Below are 21576 nucleotides of genomic sequence, written 5' to 3'. Positions count from 1 at the left end.
CATTGGGTAAATTTAAGGAGGAGATAGACAGATTTTTAATTAGTAACGGGTTGAAGGGTTATGGAGAACGAGCAGGAAAGTGGAGTTGAGGCCAAGATGAGATCAGCCATGATCGTACTGAATGGCGGAGTAGGCTCGAGGGGCTGAATTGCCTACTCCTGCTCCTAGTTCTTATGTTCCGAATGCTACGCGCATTTAAATACAGAGCTTTTAGTTCTGTCTTTTTACTATTGATGCAACCACTACCCTTAGCTGCTTGGACATTCTTAATTTTGTACATTCTGTCCCTTCCTGCCTTGCTCTGATTATTATTTTCCTTATTGTTACTTTGCTCTCCTGCCTTGTCCTCCCTCTTTAATTTATCATATCTTCTCTCATTTGATCCCTCGCCCGCACAATTTTCTTTAAAGCCCTCTCTACCGCCCTAGTTGTATGACTCGCCAGAATTGACAGAGTATGATATACTTAGGGCAGGTAGACAAGATATGATATAAGCACTGAGGATTCGTGGACAAGTTCATGAAACAAGGAGTACTCAGAGAAGATAGAATGAGAGCATCTTGGGCTAAACAGTAAAGGAGAAAGGTATAATGGAAATACATGGTAAGTGGGCTGGCTGGCTGGGTTGCTCTAAGACAGACAAGGATGATGGCAAGTATTTCCAAACACATTCCAAACCATACACATACAAACCATTAAGATATCTGCACCATTTTGTTTGTAATGGACTATAATGAGGTATTAATTAACAGAAACTCTTTGACAAGACTTCCTTTTCAGTGATCAAATTCCATTTCTGTTACATGGGATTCTGGGATTTTTACCTGCATTTTGGGGATCAAATTCCACAATATGTCCATTTATAATTAGGCCTATTAGTTCATGGTGGTTAAATAAATTAATTTTTTTCTTACATGAGTAAAGGATTTTCCACAATTTTACCCAGTATTTGGGGGATTGTATTTCAAAATTTCATCTGTTTTTCTGTGAAAAGTACAAATCATCGTGTCTGTGCCTTTAATATATTCAACCAAAATATGACTTTTGTTTATCTGATTTAGTAGGAAGGATCATATTTCAAACACAGCATAGTAAGGCTTCTGGAAGAATGCAGAAGGAGGAATGGGGAAGTTCAGCTATGGGGACTGTTTATGGACCTAAACTGCAGGGTGAAATGGATAAACAAACAGATTTTCTTTTCACTCCTCTACTCTTCAGTTTTTACTGTGCTTCTGCATTTAATACTTCATGAAAGAGAAAATCAAACAAACCATAACATATGGCAGAAAAGTATAAAGACTGAATCAAGTGTCAGTGTTACAATGCATTACAGCAGTAACTGCAAAGGCCTGTCACTCACTAATTTTAATGATCTCAAACACAATCTCAGTCCATAATAAAGCACGTTGTGTCTGTCTATAATCTTCAATCTGTTTCCATAAGAAGCAAAACAAGAATGACATTTTAAACACAGAGAGGATATTAAAATCAATAATTACTCTTTAAAGAAATGGAAATTTACCTGCTATAGTAGGAGTCAACGCCAAGTGCTTCTCGAACATTGGTCACATACTGCTCGAGAGTAGAGAAAGTGGATGCCTGTAGGTTGATGCTGCTGGTTTCATTAAAATCATTGCTGTTTTCTGCCAGACCATCACCCAAATAGCACTCGTGAAACTTTAATATTCCTGCAAGAAGACCAAGAGACAGGAAGACATGTGCAGTATTACTGCAGGCATCAGAAAGCTGGAATCACTAATTACACTGGCAATAGCATGCAGCCTTAGACTCCTTCAGTTCAAGTGTTTGGGAACATGCACCAACAGAATCATATAAATCATAGAAAGTTTAAGGCACAGAAAGAGGCCAACTGGCCCATCGTGTCTGTGCCAGCCAAAAAACGATCCACCTATTCGAATCCCACCTTCGAGCATTTGGTCCGTAGCCCTGCAGATTACAGCACTTGAGGTGCATATCCAGACTGCATTTAAATGATTTGAAGGTTTCTGCCTCAACTACCTTTTCAGGCGGTGAGTTCCAGACCCCCACCATCCTCTGGGTGAAAAGTTTTTCCTCATGTCCCGTCTAATTTTTCTACCAATCACTTTAAATCTATGCCCCCTCATCACTGACCTCTCTGCTATGGTGAATAGACCCTTCACCTCCACTCTATCCAGGCCCCTCAAAATTTTGTACATTTCAATCAGATCTCCCCTCAGCCTTCTCTGTTCCAAGGAGAACAACCCCAGCCTATCCACCTTTCCTCATAGCTGTATTTTTCCAGTCCTTGCAACATCCTCGTAAATTTCCTCTGTACCGTCTCCCCTGCAATTACATCCTTTCAGTAATCAGGTGACCAGAACTGCACACAGTACTCATGTTGTGGCCTGACCAATGAGTTATACAGTTCCAGCATAACCTCCCTGCTCTTGTATTCTATACCTCGTCTAGTAAAGGAAAGGATTCCATATGCCTTCTCAACCACCTTATCGATCTGTCCTGCCACGTACAGGGATCTGTGGACATTCACTACAAGGTCCCTTACTTCCTCTACACTTCTCAGTATTTTCCCATTAATTATGTATTCCTTTGCCTTGTTTCACCTCCCCAAATACATCACCTCACACTTCTCCAAGTTGAATTCTGCCCATCTGACCAGACCATCAATATCTTCCTGCAGACTACAGCTATCCTCCTCGCTATCTACCACACGGCCAACCTTTGTTCTTGATCATGCCCCTTCATTAATGTCCAAATCGTTAATATATACCACAAAATGCAGGGGACCCAGTACTGAGTCCTGCAGAACGCCACTGGAAACAGCCCTCTAGTCGCTAAAACACCTGTCAACAATTACACTTTGTTTCCTGCCACTGAGCCAATTTTGTATCCATCTTGCTGCATTTCCCTGGATCCCATGGGATTTTTTTTTTAACGAGTCTGCCAGGTGGGACCTTGTCAAAAGCCTAGCTAAAATGCATGTAGACCACATTAACTGCACTACCCTCATCTATCTTCTTTGTTACTTCTTCAGAAAATTCAATCAAGTTGGTCAAACAAGATCTTCCCTTAACAAATTCATGCTGATTATCCTTGATTAACCTGTGCCTTTCTAAGTGATAGTTTATCCTGTCTCTCAGAATAGATTCCAATAATTTGCCCACTACTGAGGTCAGACTGACTGGCCTGTAATTATTCGGTCTATCCTTCACTCCCTTTTTAAACAGAGATACAACGTTAGCAGTTCTCCAATCCTCCGGCACCACACCTGTATCCAGTGAGGATTGGAAAATGATGGTCAGACCTTCTGCTATTTCTTCTCTTGCTTCTTAGGGTACATTTCATCTGGCCCTGGTGATTTATCAAGTTTCAAGGAGGCTAATCCCACTAATACTTCCTCTCTCCCTATGTTTATCACATCCAGTATTTCACACTCCTCTTCCTTAACTACAATATCTGCATCGTCCCCCTCTTTTGTGAAGACGGACACAAAGTAACCATTAAGAATCATACCAACATCATCCGCCCCTACACATAGGTTACCTTTTTCGTCTTTTATGGGCCCTATTCTCTCCTTAGTTATCCTCTTACTTCTAATGTATTGATAAAACATCTTTGGGTTCACCTTGATTTTGCTTGCCAATATTCTTTCATGCCCTCTCTTTGCTTTCCTAATTTCCTTTCTGATTTCACCCCTCCACTTTCTGTACTCCTCTCGGCTTTCTGTAGTATTGAGTTCTTGGTGTTGAACATAAGCTTTCCTTTCTGCCTTATCTTACCCGGTAGGCTCCTTAACATCCAAGAGGCTCTAGATTTGGCCGTCTCACCCTTTTTCTTTGTGGGAACATGTTCACTCTGAACTCCTTGAATTTCCCCTTTGAATGCCTCCCACTGTTCTGACACTGATTTATCTTCAAGTAGCTGTTTCCAGTCCACTTTTGCTAAATCACTCCTCAGTTTAGTAAAATTGACCTTGCCCCAATTGAGAACTCGCACTCCTGTTCTATCTCTGTCCTTTTTCATAATTATGTTAAAACTGACTGAATTATGATCAATACCACCAAAATGCTCTCCCACTGCCACTCCTTCCACCTGCCCATCTTCATTTGCTTAAACAAAGTCTAAAACTGTGCCGTCTCTTGTTGGGCTTGCTACATACTGGGCAAAAAAGTTCTCCTGAAAGCACTTCAAGAATTCTGCTCCCTCAATTCCTTTCACACTAAAACTATCCCAGTTAATATTGGGGTAGTTAAAATCCCCTACTATTGTTCTTGCACCTCTCAGAGATTTGCCTACATATCTGTTCTTCTATCGCCCTCTGACTGTTTGGGGGTCTATAGTACACTCCCAACGGTGTGATTGCCCCTTTTTTGCTCCTTAGCTCAATCCATATGACCTCATTTGATGAACCTTCCAACATATCATCCCTCCTCACAGCTGTAATAGTTTCCTTGACCAAAATTGCCACTCCCCCTCCTTTCTTATCCCCCTCCCTATCATGTCTGAAAACCCTGTAACCAGGAACATTGAGCTGCCATTCCTGTCCCTCCTTAAGCCATGTTTCTGTAATGCCTATGATATCATACTGCCATGTGTCTATCTGTGCCCTCAGCTCATCTGCTTTATTTGCTATACTCCTTGCATTGAAATAGATACCCTTGAGCACTGCCAAACTTTTTTTTATTTTCTAACCTTTGTTTCCTCTGTCTTCGAGACTCATCCATTAATTTTCTGCCTTCCATTTTCATTTCTGATTTTGTCAGAACTGAGTATACCCTCAGGTCCCCATCCCCCTGCAAAACTAGTTTAAACCTTCCCTCCAATAGCACTAGCAAAATGTCCTGCAAGGAACTCAGTCCCGGCTCGGTTCAGGTGCAACCCATCCGGCCTGTACAGGTCCCACCTCCCCCAGAGCCGGTCCCAATGTCCCAGGAATCTAAAGCCCTCCCTCCTGCATCATCTTTCCAGTCATGCAGACATCTGTCTTATCCTTCTAGTTCTATACTCACTTGCGCCTGGCACTGGAAGTAATCTGGAGATTACTACTTTTGAGGTCCTGCTTGCTAATTTCTTACCTAGCTCCCTAAATTCTGACTGCAGGACCACATCCCTCTTTCTACCTATATCGTTGGTTCCGATGTGGACCACAACTGCTGGCTGTTCACCCTCCCCCTTCAGGATGCTCTGCAGCCGCTCAGTGACATCCTTGATCCTGGCACCAGGAAGGCAACACACCATCCTGGATTCACTTGGGAAAATGTGAACACTTAATGGTTACACTTGCTTTTTGTTTTGGACACGTAGCCATACGGTTGCTCATTTTTTCTGAAAATCTAAATGACTGACATTACTTCACACACAACTGATTTACACAGAGGCCTCATCAACAAGATGCCTATAAAGGAGCCAATCTCACTATAAAGTCCCCTTCAGAAGAAGGCACCTCACCATCAAGATCTCTTCCAAAGAAGGAACCTTGGAATCAGAAACTGTACTCTGTACCAAATTAAATCACCAAAAGGAAATATTTTTCATGTTTTCCCACATCCCTGGCTGAGATAAGACGAGCCATTTCATTTGGTTTGAACCAGGACAATCCAATTTTAATTGTGGCTGAGAAGTTTGATCATTGAAAACGGCACAGAAAAAACAGTTAGAATCATAGAAAGTTTACAGCACCAGAAGAAGCCACTTGGCCCATTGTGCCTGCGCAGCTGGGAAAAAAAAATAGCCACACAGCCTAATCCCACTTTACAGCATTTCGTCCATAGCCCTGCAAGTTATGGCACTTCAGGTGCACATCCAGGCACCTTTTAAATGAGATCACCTTTACAGGTAGTGAGTTCCAGACCCCCACCACACTATGGGCGAAAAGGTTTTTCCTCGTCTCCCCTATAACCCTTCTACCAATTATGTTAAATCTATGCCCCCTAGTCACTGACCTCTCTGCTAAAGTAAATAGGCCCTTCCCATCCACTCTATCCAGGCTCCTCACAATTTTGTACATCTCAATCAAATCTCCCCTCAGCCTCCTCTATTCCAAGGAGAACAACTCTAGCCTATCCAATCTTTAGTCATAGCTGAAATTTCCTAGTCCTGGCAACATCCCCGTAAATCTCCTCTGTACCCAGTCTAATGCAATTACATCCTTTCTATAATGAGGTGACTAGAACTGCACATAGTACTCAAGTTGTGGCAAAACTAATGTTATATATATTTCCAGCATAACCTCCCCAGCTCTTTTATTCTACGCTTTAATCTCCTTAATGCTAATCCCCTTAATACTTCTTCTCTCCCTAAGTTTATCACATCCAAGACTTCACACTCCTCCTCCTTAACTACAATGTCAGCACCGTCCCCTTCTTTTGTGAAGACAGACGCAAAGTATTGTTATGACCGAGGCTGGAGGAGTGCACTGTCTTTCTCTAGTTCCACTTCTCCACAGGTCATAACATTTATTTAAATGTTTTATCCAGTTACCGATATAACCAATTACATACTTTATCTATTTTAGTTTCAGAATAAAATCCAACAACCAGGTTTCTTTAATAAACAACAAAATTATTAATTTATTATAAAACAAGACTTATTCAATAAAGATGCAAAGCTTATTAACACACAGGTTGAAATATGAAAGTTCCCTTCTAAATTAATCCAACATACATGCACACACACAGACTGGTTAAAGAAGAAATAAAGAAGTTTTCTCTGCAGAGATCTCTTTACAAAAAGGACAAAAAATACTTTGGCCAAATACTTGTTAATTCTTGAAGAAAAAAAGGATAAGATATGAGATGTCCCAGCAGGTCCTTTATTCTGGCGTCCAAGTACGCGTAGACAGCTGTCACTGGGACCTTTTTGGAGCAGTCCATTTCAGGCGACGTCAAGAAGTCAGGAAGACTGGCAGGCTTTCCAGGAGAATCACTGCATCAGGGGTTTCAGCTATCACACTGGATTCTCAGGGTTTCTCAAAGAGGTGGAAAAAGGATGAGCTTATGGCTTCTCTCTTAGCAGGCTTACCCCAACTGACTCAAAACAATATCCAAGAACGAAACCAACTCTTGACCACCATAAATCTGTGCATGTCACTTCTCTGTAAACAGCTCCCATAGTCATCAAGGCTCCTGCTGTTCACTTAGCTTAAGATATGTGACTACCAGCAAGGTCTTATTTTTAAACAAAGTCCTAAGTCCTTCTGGTGACCTTTTAAAAACAAAACAAAGTGTAGCATCTATGGAATCTCTTCAGTCTTTCAAATAAATTAATTTCCACAAATTTTAAACAGGAGTACTCAAAAATATTTTTTAAAATGGAAGCACTTTCATAACGGTATTCATTAAGAACCATATCCACATCTTCCGCCTCCACACATAGGTTACCTTTTTGCTCTTTTATGGGCCCTACTCTTTCCTTAGTTATCCTCTTACTCGCAATGTATTGATAAAACATTTTTGGGTTCTCCTTGATTTTATTGCCAATATTCTTTCATGCCCTCTCTCTGTTTTCCTAATCTCCTTTTTGATTTCACCCCTTCAATTTCTATACTTCTCTCAGCTTTCTATAATATTGAGTTCTCCGTGGCTGACATAAGCTTTCCTTTTCTGCCTTATCCTACCCTAAGCTGTTGTTGATTAATGGCTAAAAATACTGAGTATTGGTTGAAGCATTTCATTCAGTAGCATGGATTTGCACAAACAGAGATTTTCACACAGCCCTCCCAGGTTACTATAGTACAATCACAGAAAAAAATCATGGCGCTAAAGACTCTTCCTCCTTAAAAATGTCCCCCAGCTCCAACCCCAGAACAGCACACTCCCCCACTGCATCAATTTTTTAAAATTCATTCTTGGGAGGTGGGCATTGTTGGTAAGGCTGGCATTTATTGCCCATATCTGATATAACTGAGTAGCTTGCTAGGCGACTTCAGAGGGCATTTGTGTGTCAACCAAATACTGGGAGGAGAAAAAATTGCAGGATATGGGTAAAGAGCAGGGGAGTGAGACTGACTGGATTGTTCTTCCAAAGACCCGATGAAGACTCAGTGGGAACAGCCTACTTCTTTGCTATACTATTCTATGATTCTATGAGAGGACTGGAGTCACATATCGGCCAGACTGTGTAAGGACAGCAAGTTGCCTTGCCTAAAGGACATTAGTGAACCAGTTGACTTTTTACAACAATCCGATAGCTTCATGGTTACTTTTGCTGATACTCTTTTACTTCCAGATTTTTAAAACTAAATTCAAATTCTCAAACTATTGCAACTTGAAAGGACTTGTATGAAAATCTATGTTCATGCTACCCAATAAAATGTTTGAAACAAAACTTCCATTGCCTGGTTGGATTTTTGGAATAAGACACAACAAAGCATATCGTACAGAAAGGACCAACTTCAACACCAGCATCCTGTAGCTTCTTTGAGTGAGATTGCCAATTTAGTATTAATGGCCCCAAAGTTCCACGTGGCATTTGCACTGGATTTGTGCCAATGAGTTGGGATTTGCATTGCCAAACCTCTGCAGAGCTGAATCTGCCAAATTTGTTGGGCTGGTGCTCTAGCAAAAATCCTTTATAATATTAAGTACTGTGCTAGGATGCTAGAGTGCAGCCTTGAAAAGCAAAGCCTGGCTAAAGATTGCAGCATGTAAATCGGAAAGTGTTTAGCTGAGTTAACTCTCAGGCAGTTGCACTGGATTGCTCATGAGTGATTTTGTCTCCCTTTCCAATAATGTCTTCCACTGGATGACCTGTTATAGACAGCGGAAGAAGGAGCAAAGGCATAGCCAAAAAGGAAAACAGGGCAAACAATTTTAGTGAAAGCAAAGGAGGATTTAAGTTATTGGTGACAAGAGGAGTATACTGTTAAACAAAAGATAAGACTTCAATGGTAAGTTTTGCTATGTTGCCCTTGCATCACCGAGCTGGGGTATGCTGTGTCACAGAAAGGTCATCTCTTGACATGATTTTACGCCCTGAAGAGTTCAAGAGGGCCAAATTCTGACGGATGAATGGGTAAGGGCAACTTCCAACAAATTTCTCATTGATGTGAAAGGTTCTCTGCAAGTTGTCACACACAATCTGGACATTGAGGGAGTGGAAGTAATTTCTGCAGAGGAGGTTGAGGGCTTAAATGTAGGAGCTTTCAAAGCAACATGAATGCAGTCCAGTAAACCCATAAAATTGGATGGCCATTTATCATTTCTGCTTCTCTAAAATGGGTGAATTCTCCAGCTGTCCGAAAAAGTGTCAGTCACCTAATAAATACATGTACGAATGGCGCTCTGGCCGATATGACACAGATCCCTCATGCTTTCCTGAAATGGCCCTGTTCCACTAAGTTGAATGTGCTCATCACATTCATTGTCACAGACAGAGCACTTTGGTTAGATTACTGTGACTGCACGTCCTTTTGCAGTTCCACTATTGCCTTTTTGGCAAGTGCACATTTCTGATTCACATCTCCTCCCCAAGGTTTTCATAGGACCTCTGTCAGTTGTATATTCAAGAAAGACAATGTCTTTTGAGGTTTATCCTGCTTAAATATGCCTCATCTTCCTTTTCTCCATGCTCTCATGTACCTCTTCCTCTATATAATTGCCTACAAATATATACCCATAAGGAATGCCATCCCTACTCCTGAGAGGCTTTCACTGTATATGTGAGTGGGGAATGGAGGAGGGGATATCAAAATCTCTCGGTAGTCTCACACTCCCATAAGCAGTCAGAAACAAGTTCAAGACTGTCTAGGCTCAATGCCAAAAAAATAAATTGCTCCAAAAGGTTGTTCCCAACTGCAGTAATTCAAACTTTCACCAGTCATCAGGCTCAAAAACTCCTTACTTCAGCTAGTCTCAGCTGATCCTGAAAACAGCTGTGCCTCACATTTCTCAATCTAACCAACCCCCTGTGCACTGTCAGTGTAAATATAGGAAATTCAGGGCTATAGCACCAGTGGCCCTCATTTTAATATATATTAATTAAGTGCATGAGGGCTCAAGAGGTGGAAATTTATGTATTTTATTTTTCATGCAGGAAACCAGCAGAAACAGTTTCCACCGCAATTGAGTTTTCTGAAGCGCTAAAAACAAAGTGGAATTTTGGGGCCAATTTGTGCTAAACCTAGGGGGAGTTTCATGGTATGGGCCAAATCCATGAGGCACTGGGTTGAGCCTATTCAAACTCGTTTCATATTGAATACTTACAATTGTTACAACCAGGTGAGAAGGAGTCTAGGGGTTCTCTCTCAGCCTTTGCCTGGTTTAACCGTAACAGGGTTTAATTTATAAAAACACTATTTTTAACTCCCCCTCAGTGAATCCTTGTTCACTGCTTTCCAATTGTAAGGAAAAGAAATCAAATCAGACAGGTTGTCTTAGATTTAAACAAGAAAGGTGGAAGTTTATTAATCTTAAACTCTAATTCGGCTAACGACTATGAGTACGCAACGCAACCATACTAACATGCATACGCAACAAACAGACACTGAGATAGAGACAGAAAAAGTAGAAGGAATAAAGGCGAAAAGTTTGAGGCAATATCTGGTAATTATTTACAGAACTTTGAGTTCAATGTGGAGTCTTTGGTTTCCGGTAAGTCTTGCTGTTCGCTGGGGCCCAGTGCATGCTTTGTTTCGATGTAGGAATCTTCTCTCTCTTGAGGTTTAAGTGACTTCAGTGGGTCTGGAGGTTTGTGAGAAAGAGAGAGAGAGAGAGAGCCAGCCAGGAGAGAGGCTCTCTTGTTCCAGGTTCCGTTGCAATTTGCAGTCTGTCTCCAAACTGTCCTGTGTCTAGTTCAAAAAAATCCTGGGCCAGCTAGTTCGTCATGTGACCAGCTGGTTTAACCACTCCTGCATTTGTTGATACTATCATCTTAGCAGACCCTGGAATGTGAGCCTTCAATGTCTAACGATCAAAATTGATTTGGGTTAACTGGACCAGGGAGTAGTTGCTTTGTCTCTCCAAGCACTGGCTCTTAGTAGGCAAATGTCCTCCAGCCAAATGTCTGGTGATCTCTTTAAACAAGTCATTTCCTCACTCCAGCAACAGCTTAAAATTAATGTTCATATGACGAAATTAATATGTCTCAATCTTGGCAGGTGGGGGTCTTCATGACACAATTGACAAAGAGAGGAGATATTCATCTCATCAATCAGAATGGAATCTTAATGCAGATCACAGAGAGGAGAAAAGTAATCTTGATAGTAGGGATTGGATAGAAGGGACAACTTTCCTGCCCTAGGAGATACATTTCCATTGAGAAGTTTGAACCTGACACTACTGCGCATTGCAGCCTATCACTGTGGTAAACCTGCAATTTCAATTGTGCCAACAGATGGAACCACTGAGCAATGATGCCAGCCTCACCCAGGGAAATTTGGAAGAGGTACTAATCCTACTCCAGGGCTGCTTTCACGCACCTGGCTATTCACAGGCCAACACTGGCCAAGGGCCTGGTGAACAGCATAGGAAAAAAACATATAAAATAGCAAATACACATTAAGAAAGAGTGGTTTCTATTACATTCTGCAGAACTATAATTGGATATTAGAGAACAGAACCACTTACAGGAGGCATGTTTCAGTGCAAAGGGAATTTTAAGGAATTACTCTGATTTTGGTTGAGTTTTGCAAACATAAAATGAATCAGATTATGACAGGCTATAATTACTTCAATTTTCTCTTGAATGTATCAATTAAATTTTGAACTCTGTGCAGTTGTTTTACATAAGTCAGTTCATTGTCTGATGCAGACAGTTTCTAGTGTGAAGTTTTAAAGCAGAACTAATTTCCACATCTTACACAGAATGTTGCCTAACTTATTTTCTCATTAGATCAGGAATGAAGTGCTCAGACCTCGACAGTCTCCAGTGGGTAGGAGCAGCAACCACATTTATACTGAATCAGCGTCTACACTGCTACACTGTGATCCACATCATTCTCTGCTGCCCCCACCCACCCCCTCTGCATTCCAATGCAACAGATATGGCACAATGTACAGCATATGCTGGGTAAAACAGCAATTCACCCATTCAACTCGTCCAGGGGCAATGTATGTACAGTAGGTATCAGAAAAAAGGTGACAACTCATATCCATCTGCAATCACTGCATATTCCTGTACACAGAAATACCTATGAACATTTTAGGAACAAGTCTGTCCCCATTGCTAGACATTTACTGTCCCTAGCTGTCTTCTCGGGGTAGAAAGGGTAAGGGGTAGAATTCCACAGGGGTCCTCTCATGTGGCATCATAACGTTGGCGGAAATCCTACAGAACTGGTGGAAAAAGCCATTTATGCTATTTCACCAGAGTTTCAACACACCTTCTGCCAAAGTTATTGTGATAATAATCCAAAGAACCCCCATGCACATTCTACCCCCATATGTCTTAATCCCTTCTCTTTCTGGAAATCCATTTAATTGTCTCTTAAGCCCATTTATACTGTCGTCCTCAGTGGTCTTTTCTGGTAACTTATTTCGCTTTGCATTACAAAAATTCTGTCTGACTGCGTTTTAACTAAACCCTTTGAATACCGATTACAAAATAGAAGCCAACTGATTGGGACATTTGGAGCACAGTATTAAACCTGTTATTCAACATCACAGTACTCTAAGTATTAGTTGCTAGTGCTGGTGAGTAAATTATTAACATTTATCACTTTTACAAAGAGTTAAATTCCACTTCAAAAAAGAGAAGGCATTAAAAATGTTATTGATTTTTGTAAAAGAAAATCAATATGGGCATCTTTCCTGCTGTTTCTTGCCTCTGGACTATTTTGGAATTAAAAGAAAATTATTTCCAAGAGCTGTTCTGAGGCACAAATTTTCCAACACAGACCCCATTTTGATTAAGTACAATAATGTAACACCTAACACCATCTCACACATCCACATCTGGGGCTCATTGCTTGCTGCAATCAATGTGCACTGAAGCTGTATAATAATGCACTTTGAAAGTTATCTTGCTTGCCATGGTAAAAACCTGTTTAGCACATAAATATTTAAACGAGATCTTGATGGCAATCTCTTGCTTCAAAAGTGTTTTAATAAATGGTTAACTCTTTCTTGAAATGAGTATTAATGGAATCACTCTTTAAAACTAAGTCAGTATCTGTTACAGAATGTCCACTGAGCTGATCACCACATAGGAAATGGATCACAGAATTAGTTGACCTCATTTCCTGCGTTTGACTATGAAGTGTAGCATTGTCTATTAAAATGTTATAGTTGAACAGTGAATGGAAAATCCTGATGTATCCAATTGCCTTTCTAGTTTAAATTGCATCACCTTTGGCCCATTTGTTGTTGCACTCCATCTGCATTTTTTCTTCATTCAAAGAAAGCAACCTCTCAATGGACCACCTTAACTGTACTGAGGTTAATTGGACACGTAAATGTGAATTGAAAGTTAAGTGCTTAAAAATCTCTGTTATCCTTATGCATGCCATAAATAATAATAAGCAAATTACTACTGAATTAAAGCAAGGATATCTCCATGAAAAATATTTTTATTGTTTGGAGAGGGAAAAGAGCCAGAACAATCATTTTTGTTGCAGTTCTATCATAGCTACATGAAAATGTTTTGACACATTTGGGCAAGGTTTTAACTCACTCAAACTCATTCACTTACACAGAGTTAAAATCGGGCCCAATATTACGTCATCCGAAAAGACTTCCATTTCTATATGGCCTTGCATAACCTCACAACATCCCAAAGAATTTTACAACCAATTAAGTACTTTTTGAATTGCCATCACTCTTATAACATAGGCAGCCAATCTGAGCGCAGCCAAGCCCCAAAAACAGCAATGAGAGTTACTCTATTTTAGTGATGTTGCTTAAGTGATAAGTATTGGCCTGGACAGTGGAGAACTCCCCTGCCCTTCTTTGAATCGTGCAGGGTCATAGAGTCTTAGAATCATTTTGGCACAGAAGGAGGCCATTCAAATTGGATCTTTTAATGGTCAGCAGTGACAGATTTAAAATTAAGACATAAATGACTTGCCAAACGCTGTTTCAGATAATGTCACAGTGCCAAGAATCTGTGTAAGAGACATCAGTGGACTCAAAAGCTACTCCAGTTGCAAGAATCAGATTACATTTCACTTGTGAGACATCAATATGTTCCCATACCTGCTCCTGGTGCGAGTAACCAGCTGTAGAGGTATCCAGCTGCTTGCGAATAGTACAGCACCAGACTACGTTGATTGTTGATGGCCTCCAGAATCTGGTCAATGGTGACTGGAGTCAACGGATCAGATTCTTGCTGTCCAGTTTGCCTTTCTACCAAGAGATCAGCAAATGCCCTTGTCCTTCCCCTCTCTGCTACTGCCAATGCCTCATCGTGACGACCTAACAAGATGATCATACAACAACAAAAAAGGGTGATGAAGGTTGGGATGCTTGACTTGCAATTTATTTATTTAAAATATATATCTCATCTAACTTAAAAATAGATCAAACTTTATTTTCATATAGCATGAGGCCATTATCCCTGTGTTCTGTAAGAATTTTTGTTAAAAAAGTTCCTATACCATTCCTGATTCACTCAGTTCCATATACATGAATATCTACATAAATATTTTCTACAAAATTAATAGTAATTGTAAGGGCAAAGTATATTTGCCATTAAATTTACTATTAATTAAATATCTTCAGTTTGAGGTTCCTGGATTACATATTACCGTGTTAACATCTTAAATTACAGTCACCTTATGTTGATTTACTACTTGTTTTAACTTTGGTTATCACAAAACTACAACACGATAAACTAAAAACTGCAAATCCATTTATATTTGGATGAACAGATACATGAAATGCTGCAAAAAAAAATTATTTGCTGAATTCATATGCTATATGTGACCATCAAGATGATAATGATATTGCCAGGGAATAGAAACCATTCCATTTAAAATCCAAACCCTCCCAGGTCAGTAATTGCATTTTAGATACAACAGTTAAGCTCCTTGTACTTATCTTAAACTTCAAAGGAGAATCCTATATTGCATAAATATGACATTTTCCATTAATTCAGAGCAGCTATATCAGAGTGAGATGGACTATTAAAGAAAAAAGATCATGCATCTACAAAGTGGCTTTCACAAATCTCAGGGCCTCCAAAGATGCTTATCTGTCAATTAATTGCTTTTTGAATTGTAGTCATTGTTCCATAAAGGCAATGATGACAGCCAATTTGCACAAACCAAGGTCCCACAAACAATATTGAAATGAATGACCAGATAATTTGTTTTAGTGGTGTTCATTCCCAGAAATCCTACACTGGAGTTACAAAATCATGGTGTCACAGAGTGAGATGTGGATTTATCACCTGATCCGTAACTCCCAATCTCAGCTGCACTGTACAGTGCAGATCAACACTTCCTCTTTGGGTGAAAGAGAAAATCTTAGGGAGTACCTCACTGAACTGACAAGAGCAGAGGCCAGGCCACAGATAAACTACCCTCCCTCTTACTGGCTGTTTGCTATTGTGCCTGAGCAGAAAATGAAGTGGACAGAAAAGTTGCCCGGAAAAATTAACTTCTGACTATGAACAAAGAACAAAGAACAAAGAAAATTACAGCACAGGAACAGGCCCTTCGGCCCTCCAAGCCTGCGCCGATCCAGATCCTCTATCTAAACATGTCGCCTATTTTCCAAGGGTCTGTATCTCTTTGCTTCCTGCCCATTCATGTATCTGTCTAGATACATCTTAAAAGACGCTATCGTGCCCGCGTCTACCACCTCCGCTGGCAACGCGTTCCAGGCACCCACCACCCTCTGCGTAAAGAGCTTTCCACGCATATCCCCCCTAAACTTTTCCCCTCTCACTTTGAACTCGTGACCCCTAGTAATTGAACACCCCCACTCTGGGAAAAAGCTTCTTGCTATCCACCCTGTCTATACCTCTCATGATTTTGTACACCTCAATCAGGTCCCCCCCTCAACCTCCGTCTTTCTAATGAAAATAATCCTAATCTGCTCAACCTCTCTTCATAGCTAGCGCCCTCCATACCAGGCAACATCCTGGTGAACCTCCTCTGCACCCTCTCCAAAGCATCTACATCCTTTTGGTAATGTGGCGACCAGTACTGCACGCAGTATTCCAAATGTGGCCGAACCAAAGTCTTATACAACTGTAACATGACCTGCCAACCCTTGTACTCAATACCCCGTCCGATGAAGGAAAGCATGACGTATGCCTTCTTGACCACTCTATTGACCTGCGTTGCCATCTTCAGGGAACAATGGACCTGAACACCCAAATCTCTCTGTACATCAATTTTCCCCAGGGCTTTTCCATTTACTGTATAGTTCACTCTTGAATTGGATCTTCCAAAATGCATCACCTCGCATTTGCCCTGATTGAACTCCATCTGCCATTTCTCTGCCCAACTCTCCAATCTATTTATATTCTGCTGTATTCTCTGACAGTCCCCTTCACTATCTGCTACTCCACCAATCTTAGTGTCGTCTGCAAACTTGCTAATCAGACCACCTATACTTTCCTCCAAATCATTTATGTATATCACAAACAACAGTGGTCCCAGCACGGATCCCTGTGGAACACCACTGGTCACACGTCTCCATTTTGAGAAACTCCCTTCCACTACTACTCTCTGTCTCCTGTTGCCCAGCCAGTTCTTTATCCATCTAGCTAGTACACCCTGGACCCCATGCGACTTCACTTTCTCCATCAGCCTACCATGGGGAACCTTATCAAACGCCTTACTGAAGTCCATGTATATGACATCTACAGCCCTTCCCTCATCAATCAACTTTGTCACTTCCTCAAAGAATTCTATTAAGTTGGTAAGACATGACCTTCCCTGCACAAAACCATGTTGCCTATCACTGATAAGCCCATTTTCTTCCAAATGGGAATAGATCCTATCCCTCAGTATCTTCTCCAGCAGCTTCCCTACCACTGACGTCAGGCTCACCGGTCTATAATTACCTGGATTTGCCCTGCTACCCTTCTTAAACAAGGGGACAACATTAGCAATTCTCCAGTCCTCCGGGACCTCACCCGTGTTTAAGGATGCTGCAAAGATATCTGTTAAGGCCCCAGCTATTTCCTCTCTCGCTTCCCTCAGTAACCTGGGATAGATCCCATCCGGACCTGGGGACTTGTCCACCTTAATGCCTTTTAGAATACCCAACACTTCCTCCCTCCTTATGCCGACTTGACCTAGAGTAATCAAACATCTGTGCCTAACCTCAACATCCGTCATGTCCCTCTCCTCGGTGAATACCGATGCAAAGTACTCGTTTAGAATCTCACCCATTTTCTCTGACTCCACGCATAACTTTCCTCCTTTGTCCTTGAGTGGGCCAATCCTTTCTCTAGTTACCCTCTTGCTCCTTATATATGAATAAAAGGCTTTGGGATTTTCCTTAACCCTGTTTGCTAAAGATATTTCATGACCCCTTTTAGCCCTCTTAATTCCTCGTTTCAGATTGGTCCTACATTCCCGATATTCTTTCAAAGCTTAGTCTTTCTTCAGCCTCCTAGACCTTATGCATGCTTCCTTTTTCCTCTTAGCTAGTCTCACAATTTCACCTGTCATCCATGGTTCCCTAATCTTGCCATTTCTATCCCTCATTTTCACAGGAACATGTCTCTCCTGCACGCTAATCAACCTCTCTTTAAAAGCCTCCCACATATCAAATGTGGATTTACCTTCAAACAGCTGCTCCCAATCTACATTCCCCAGCTCCTGCCGAATTTTGGTATTGTTGGCCTTCCCCCAATTTAGCACTCTTCCTTTGGGGCCACTCTCGTCTTTGTCCATGAGTATTCTAAAACTTACGGAATTGTGATCACTATTCCCAAAGTAGTCCCCTACTGAAACGTCAACCACCTGGCCGGGCTCATTCCCCAACACCAGGTCCAGTATGGCCTCTTCCAGAGTTGGACTATTTACATACTGCTCTAGAAAACCCTCCTGGATGCTCCTTACAAATTCTGCTCCATCTGGCCCTCTAACACTAAGTGAATCCCAGTCAATGTTGGGAAAATTTAAATCTCCTATCACCACCACCCTGTTGCTCCTACATCTTTCCATAATCTGTTTACATATTTGTACCTCTATCTCACGCTCGCTGTTGGGAGGCCTGTAGTACAGCCCCAACATTGTTACCGCACCCTTCCTATTTCTGAGTTCTGCCCATATTGCCTCACTGCTCAAGTCCTCCATAGTGCCCTCCTTCAGCACAGCTGTGATATGCTCTGACAATTGCCCTGTTCTGGAACTCTGCTTACCCAGGCTGACCAAAACACGCTGTAAAGCTTGGTAGGAGGACGTTTGAAGGTCAAATAGTGAAAGTTTATAATCAGTGCTATGCTGTGCTTCATGGCGGATATTTTCAAATAAGGCAGAGGCTCTGTAAAGCTGAAATGAGAAAAAAAAATAAATTTTATAATCCCTCATATGCAGTGTTTTCTGTGTCAGAACAGCCTTCATTGGAGTAGACAAGCAAGCTTGTTTCACTAAATAATTAAGAACCCAATTTGTTCAGCAGTGCACACATTGACTCTTGGGAGTCCCAAAGCCAAGATATCTGATGCCCTATGTCAGTGTCACCATGTTTGTTACTGTACATGCATCATAAAATAGAGGCAATATTTGCTTACAAGTTACATATTTCACTATTTTGACACAAAAAAAACTTCAATTACATTCCAATATTTTATGTAATTACTTTTTTCCTTCTTTTGTGCCTCTCCTATGCTAATATTAATTCTCCAGTTGTCATTGCATCTAGGCATACTTTTTCAAGACCTCTTTCACTGCTGAGACTATTTGGAAGTGCAAAAATGTAATTTGTAATTGGCCACTATTATGTTTTCCTTTTCTGTTCAGTAATAGCAAGTCTCTGCTTAACTTAGTGAGTGTAGAATAGCAACATTCCATTAACAATGAATTGCACATTCCTTCCACACTGTACTGGACATCCTGTGAGCTGTACATTTATTCCATGCAGAGTACAGCACGTCCTGTGAATTGTATGTTGGTTCCTTGCAGTGTAATGCACATTCCACACTCAGTGTATTGCAGCACCAATGCATCAAATCAGATCAGCATTTGCAATGTTATTGTAGCCCATTAAAATAAAGGAATCTGACTCCACTCCTCTCTGAATATAAAGTAAACACTGTGTAGCTGTATACAATTGCTACTTGCTTGCAGCACTTGCAAATGATTTCCAATGGCCAAGTTATTATTTGCACATTCAGATTGCTTCACACAACAATAAGCACTGGGGAATATCATGAGCTATTCTTAACCTTGCACTGTGCCAAAGGAACTACTTACTAGAATCTAAAAAGACATTATTGGAATATGAATAAGGTTCTTAGTTTTTGTTAGAATTATTCCTCGGGAGTTTCTATTTTCACCTGATTTATTAATGAGTTCAATTTCCTGAAGTTTTAAAGATTGGTGTGTGTTTTATGAGATTTGTGTGCCTCTTTCAGTTATATATGCAGATAGCACCTGAGTAGTCTGTAGTGCTTTTTTCCTCTGTCTCATTTCCAGTGCACCATTAAAAATATAAAAATACTGGCATTAAATAAACAGAATACAATTTGTTAAGTCTTTTTAAAATTCCCTTGAGCATGAGATATGACTGAGCAAAAATAAGTTGGCATAAATATTTGCTGAGTTTTTGTAGCATTAAATTTTTCCCTACATGATGCAAGACATTAATTTTTGATCTAATTTTACCCAGATTTTTTTAAAGTAAAAAAAGATAGACATGAAAGGTAAACAGGAACTTCCAAAAATATAACACTTGACTGAATGGACCCTCCACCTAAGTGTCATCACCCATCTTTGATGCAAGGTCTTTGCATCATCTAAATGAGCATCAGGTACCTGGTGTTGTGCCTCTTCGAGATTTCTACTGACCCACAGCGAAAGTCCCAGTCGATGTCTGATTTTAGCCTCGTCTTCTCTGCGGCCGAGCTGCTCTGCCAGCCTCAGTCCTGAACAACAAAGATAAAGCCCGTATGAAACACCACCAAGGGATTCACCACATTCCAGTGGAAAAAATTAACTTGCGTTAGGAATTACAAAAGAAAATAGATTTTAGATTTTAAAGGATGTCACAACTGTGCCGGAGTAAATTCAACTTATACATGGAAGAAAATCGAAGACTTGCATTTCTGTCACAGCACTCATGGACTTGAATTTTACAGCATGATGCAATGAAGAGAACGAAAGGAATCTAAATAGGCTCTTGTTGAAGAAGAAAACACAACTGAAATCTTTAAAACTACTCAGACATTTTGGATAAAGTCTTCAGTTTCTACTGACTGTTAAACCAGGCTTGGGCTGTCTCACTCAAGTTTGTAATTGGTGCAACAACTTCCCTAATTCAATGTATTTTCAATGTCTCAAAAGCATTTCCTTTTTCATACAGGAGTCTACAGAAGGAAGAAGGATGTCTGGCAAGAGGAGGGCCAAAGATCATCTGCAGACAGTCCTAGAGGTGATAGATGCCAGATGGAATCAGGTCGTGGGGTCAAAGATGGCCAGGCAGCCCCGAACAGTGAGTTGACAAGCCTGAATTATGCATTACTGGCATAAATGCAAGTAACTCATGTAACAGCTGTTTTGTATGGGGTTGTGGAGCTATGTAAATGAAGAACAGAGCGTTTCCAAGGATGTATTTCAGAAACAGCATAGACCATTGAGGAAAGTTGCGCATACTGCTGATTCAGCATAAAACTGGCATAAATCATTTCCATGGAAATGTCCTCACAAACAAAATCGGCACTACAGCACTCTCACAGCATAATTACACTAAAAGGTTCCAGGAAATTCAAGGCCAGCGTGATGAGTACTCTAAACTGGACCTAATCTGCGCTATATTTGATGAGTCACTATTTTTTGAAATAAGAAAGTGTTTTGTATGGTTTCTTCAATGGCAGCAATGCTAAAATGCTTCAGACATTATAGTTTATTAGTATCTTGCGAGAAGAAGACAGATGCTAGAAGGAAAACATCTAAGACCACAGTATATCAATGCAGAGGAGCACATACCTTCCTGTAAATACATGACTGCCTGCGAGTAGTTCTGTAAGGCATGGTGTGTTCTCCCTAAGCTGCTGTATGCAATAGTTTTAGCCACCAAGTCATTCATCTGGGCAGCAATACTCAGATGCTGCTCCTGATACATTACAGCTCGTTCATAATTTCCCAACGATTCATAAGTCAATCCCAGGTTACCATAGGCACGACCCTGACAGGTAGGGTTATTGGTTTCCTCTGCAATTTCTAAATCAAGCTGATGGTACTGTAGTGAAGTTTCATATTCTGCCATTTGTTGGTAAACACCACCGAGACCACAGGCTGCATCACTCTCCAGTATCCGATTCTTCATCTCACGGGCAATGTTTAGTTGGCGCTCAAGGCAAGAAATTGCCTGTTCGTAGTTTCCTAGCTGGCTATGTAAACTGCCAAGCTCCCCATATGCCTGGGCTTTGTTGGATGATTCTCCAAGTTCATGGGCTACCACCAGTCTCTTTTCAAAGCACACAAGAGCTTGCTGCAAGTTCCCCATTGCCCTGTGCAAA

The 21576-nt window shown here is 40.9% G+C and overlaps 1 protein-coding gene across 4 annotated transcripts in view; it reads right to left on the bottom strand.

Moving 5' to 3' along the window:
* The window catches only part of ttc28 (tetratricopeptide repeat domain 28), an 825016-nt gene that overhangs the window by 169503 nt on the left and 633937 nt on the right, over positions 1-21576 (bottom strand). For all 4 annotated transcript variants that reach the window (XR_010977250.1, XR_010977251.1, XR_010977252.1 and 1 more), the window contains 5 exons: positions 21044-21567; positions 19874-19983; positions 18259-18388; positions 14130-14348; positions 1523-1688 (listed from right to left, as the gene is read on the bottom strand). Coding sequence is in view for 1 of the 4 variants with exons in the window: in XM_068054870.1 (XP_067910971.1) it covers positions 1523-1688; positions 14130-14348; positions 18259-18388; positions 19874-19983; positions 21044-21567 (1149 nt within the window). In the remaining 3 variants the exon portion in view is untranslated. The remainder of the gene's footprint in view (positions 1-1522; positions 1689-14129; positions 14349-18258; positions 18389-19873; positions 19984-21043; positions 21568-21576) is intronic.

Source organism: Heterodontus francisci, chromosome 23, assembly GCF_036365525.1.
Source record: "Heterodontus francisci isolate sHetFra1 chromosome 23, sHetFra1.hap1, whole genome shotgun sequence".
NCBI lineage: Eukaryota > Metazoa > Chordata > Chondrichthyes > Heterodontiformes > Heterodontidae > Heterodontus > Heterodontus francisci.
This window is presented reverse-complemented; position numbering and strand designations above follow the sequence as displayed.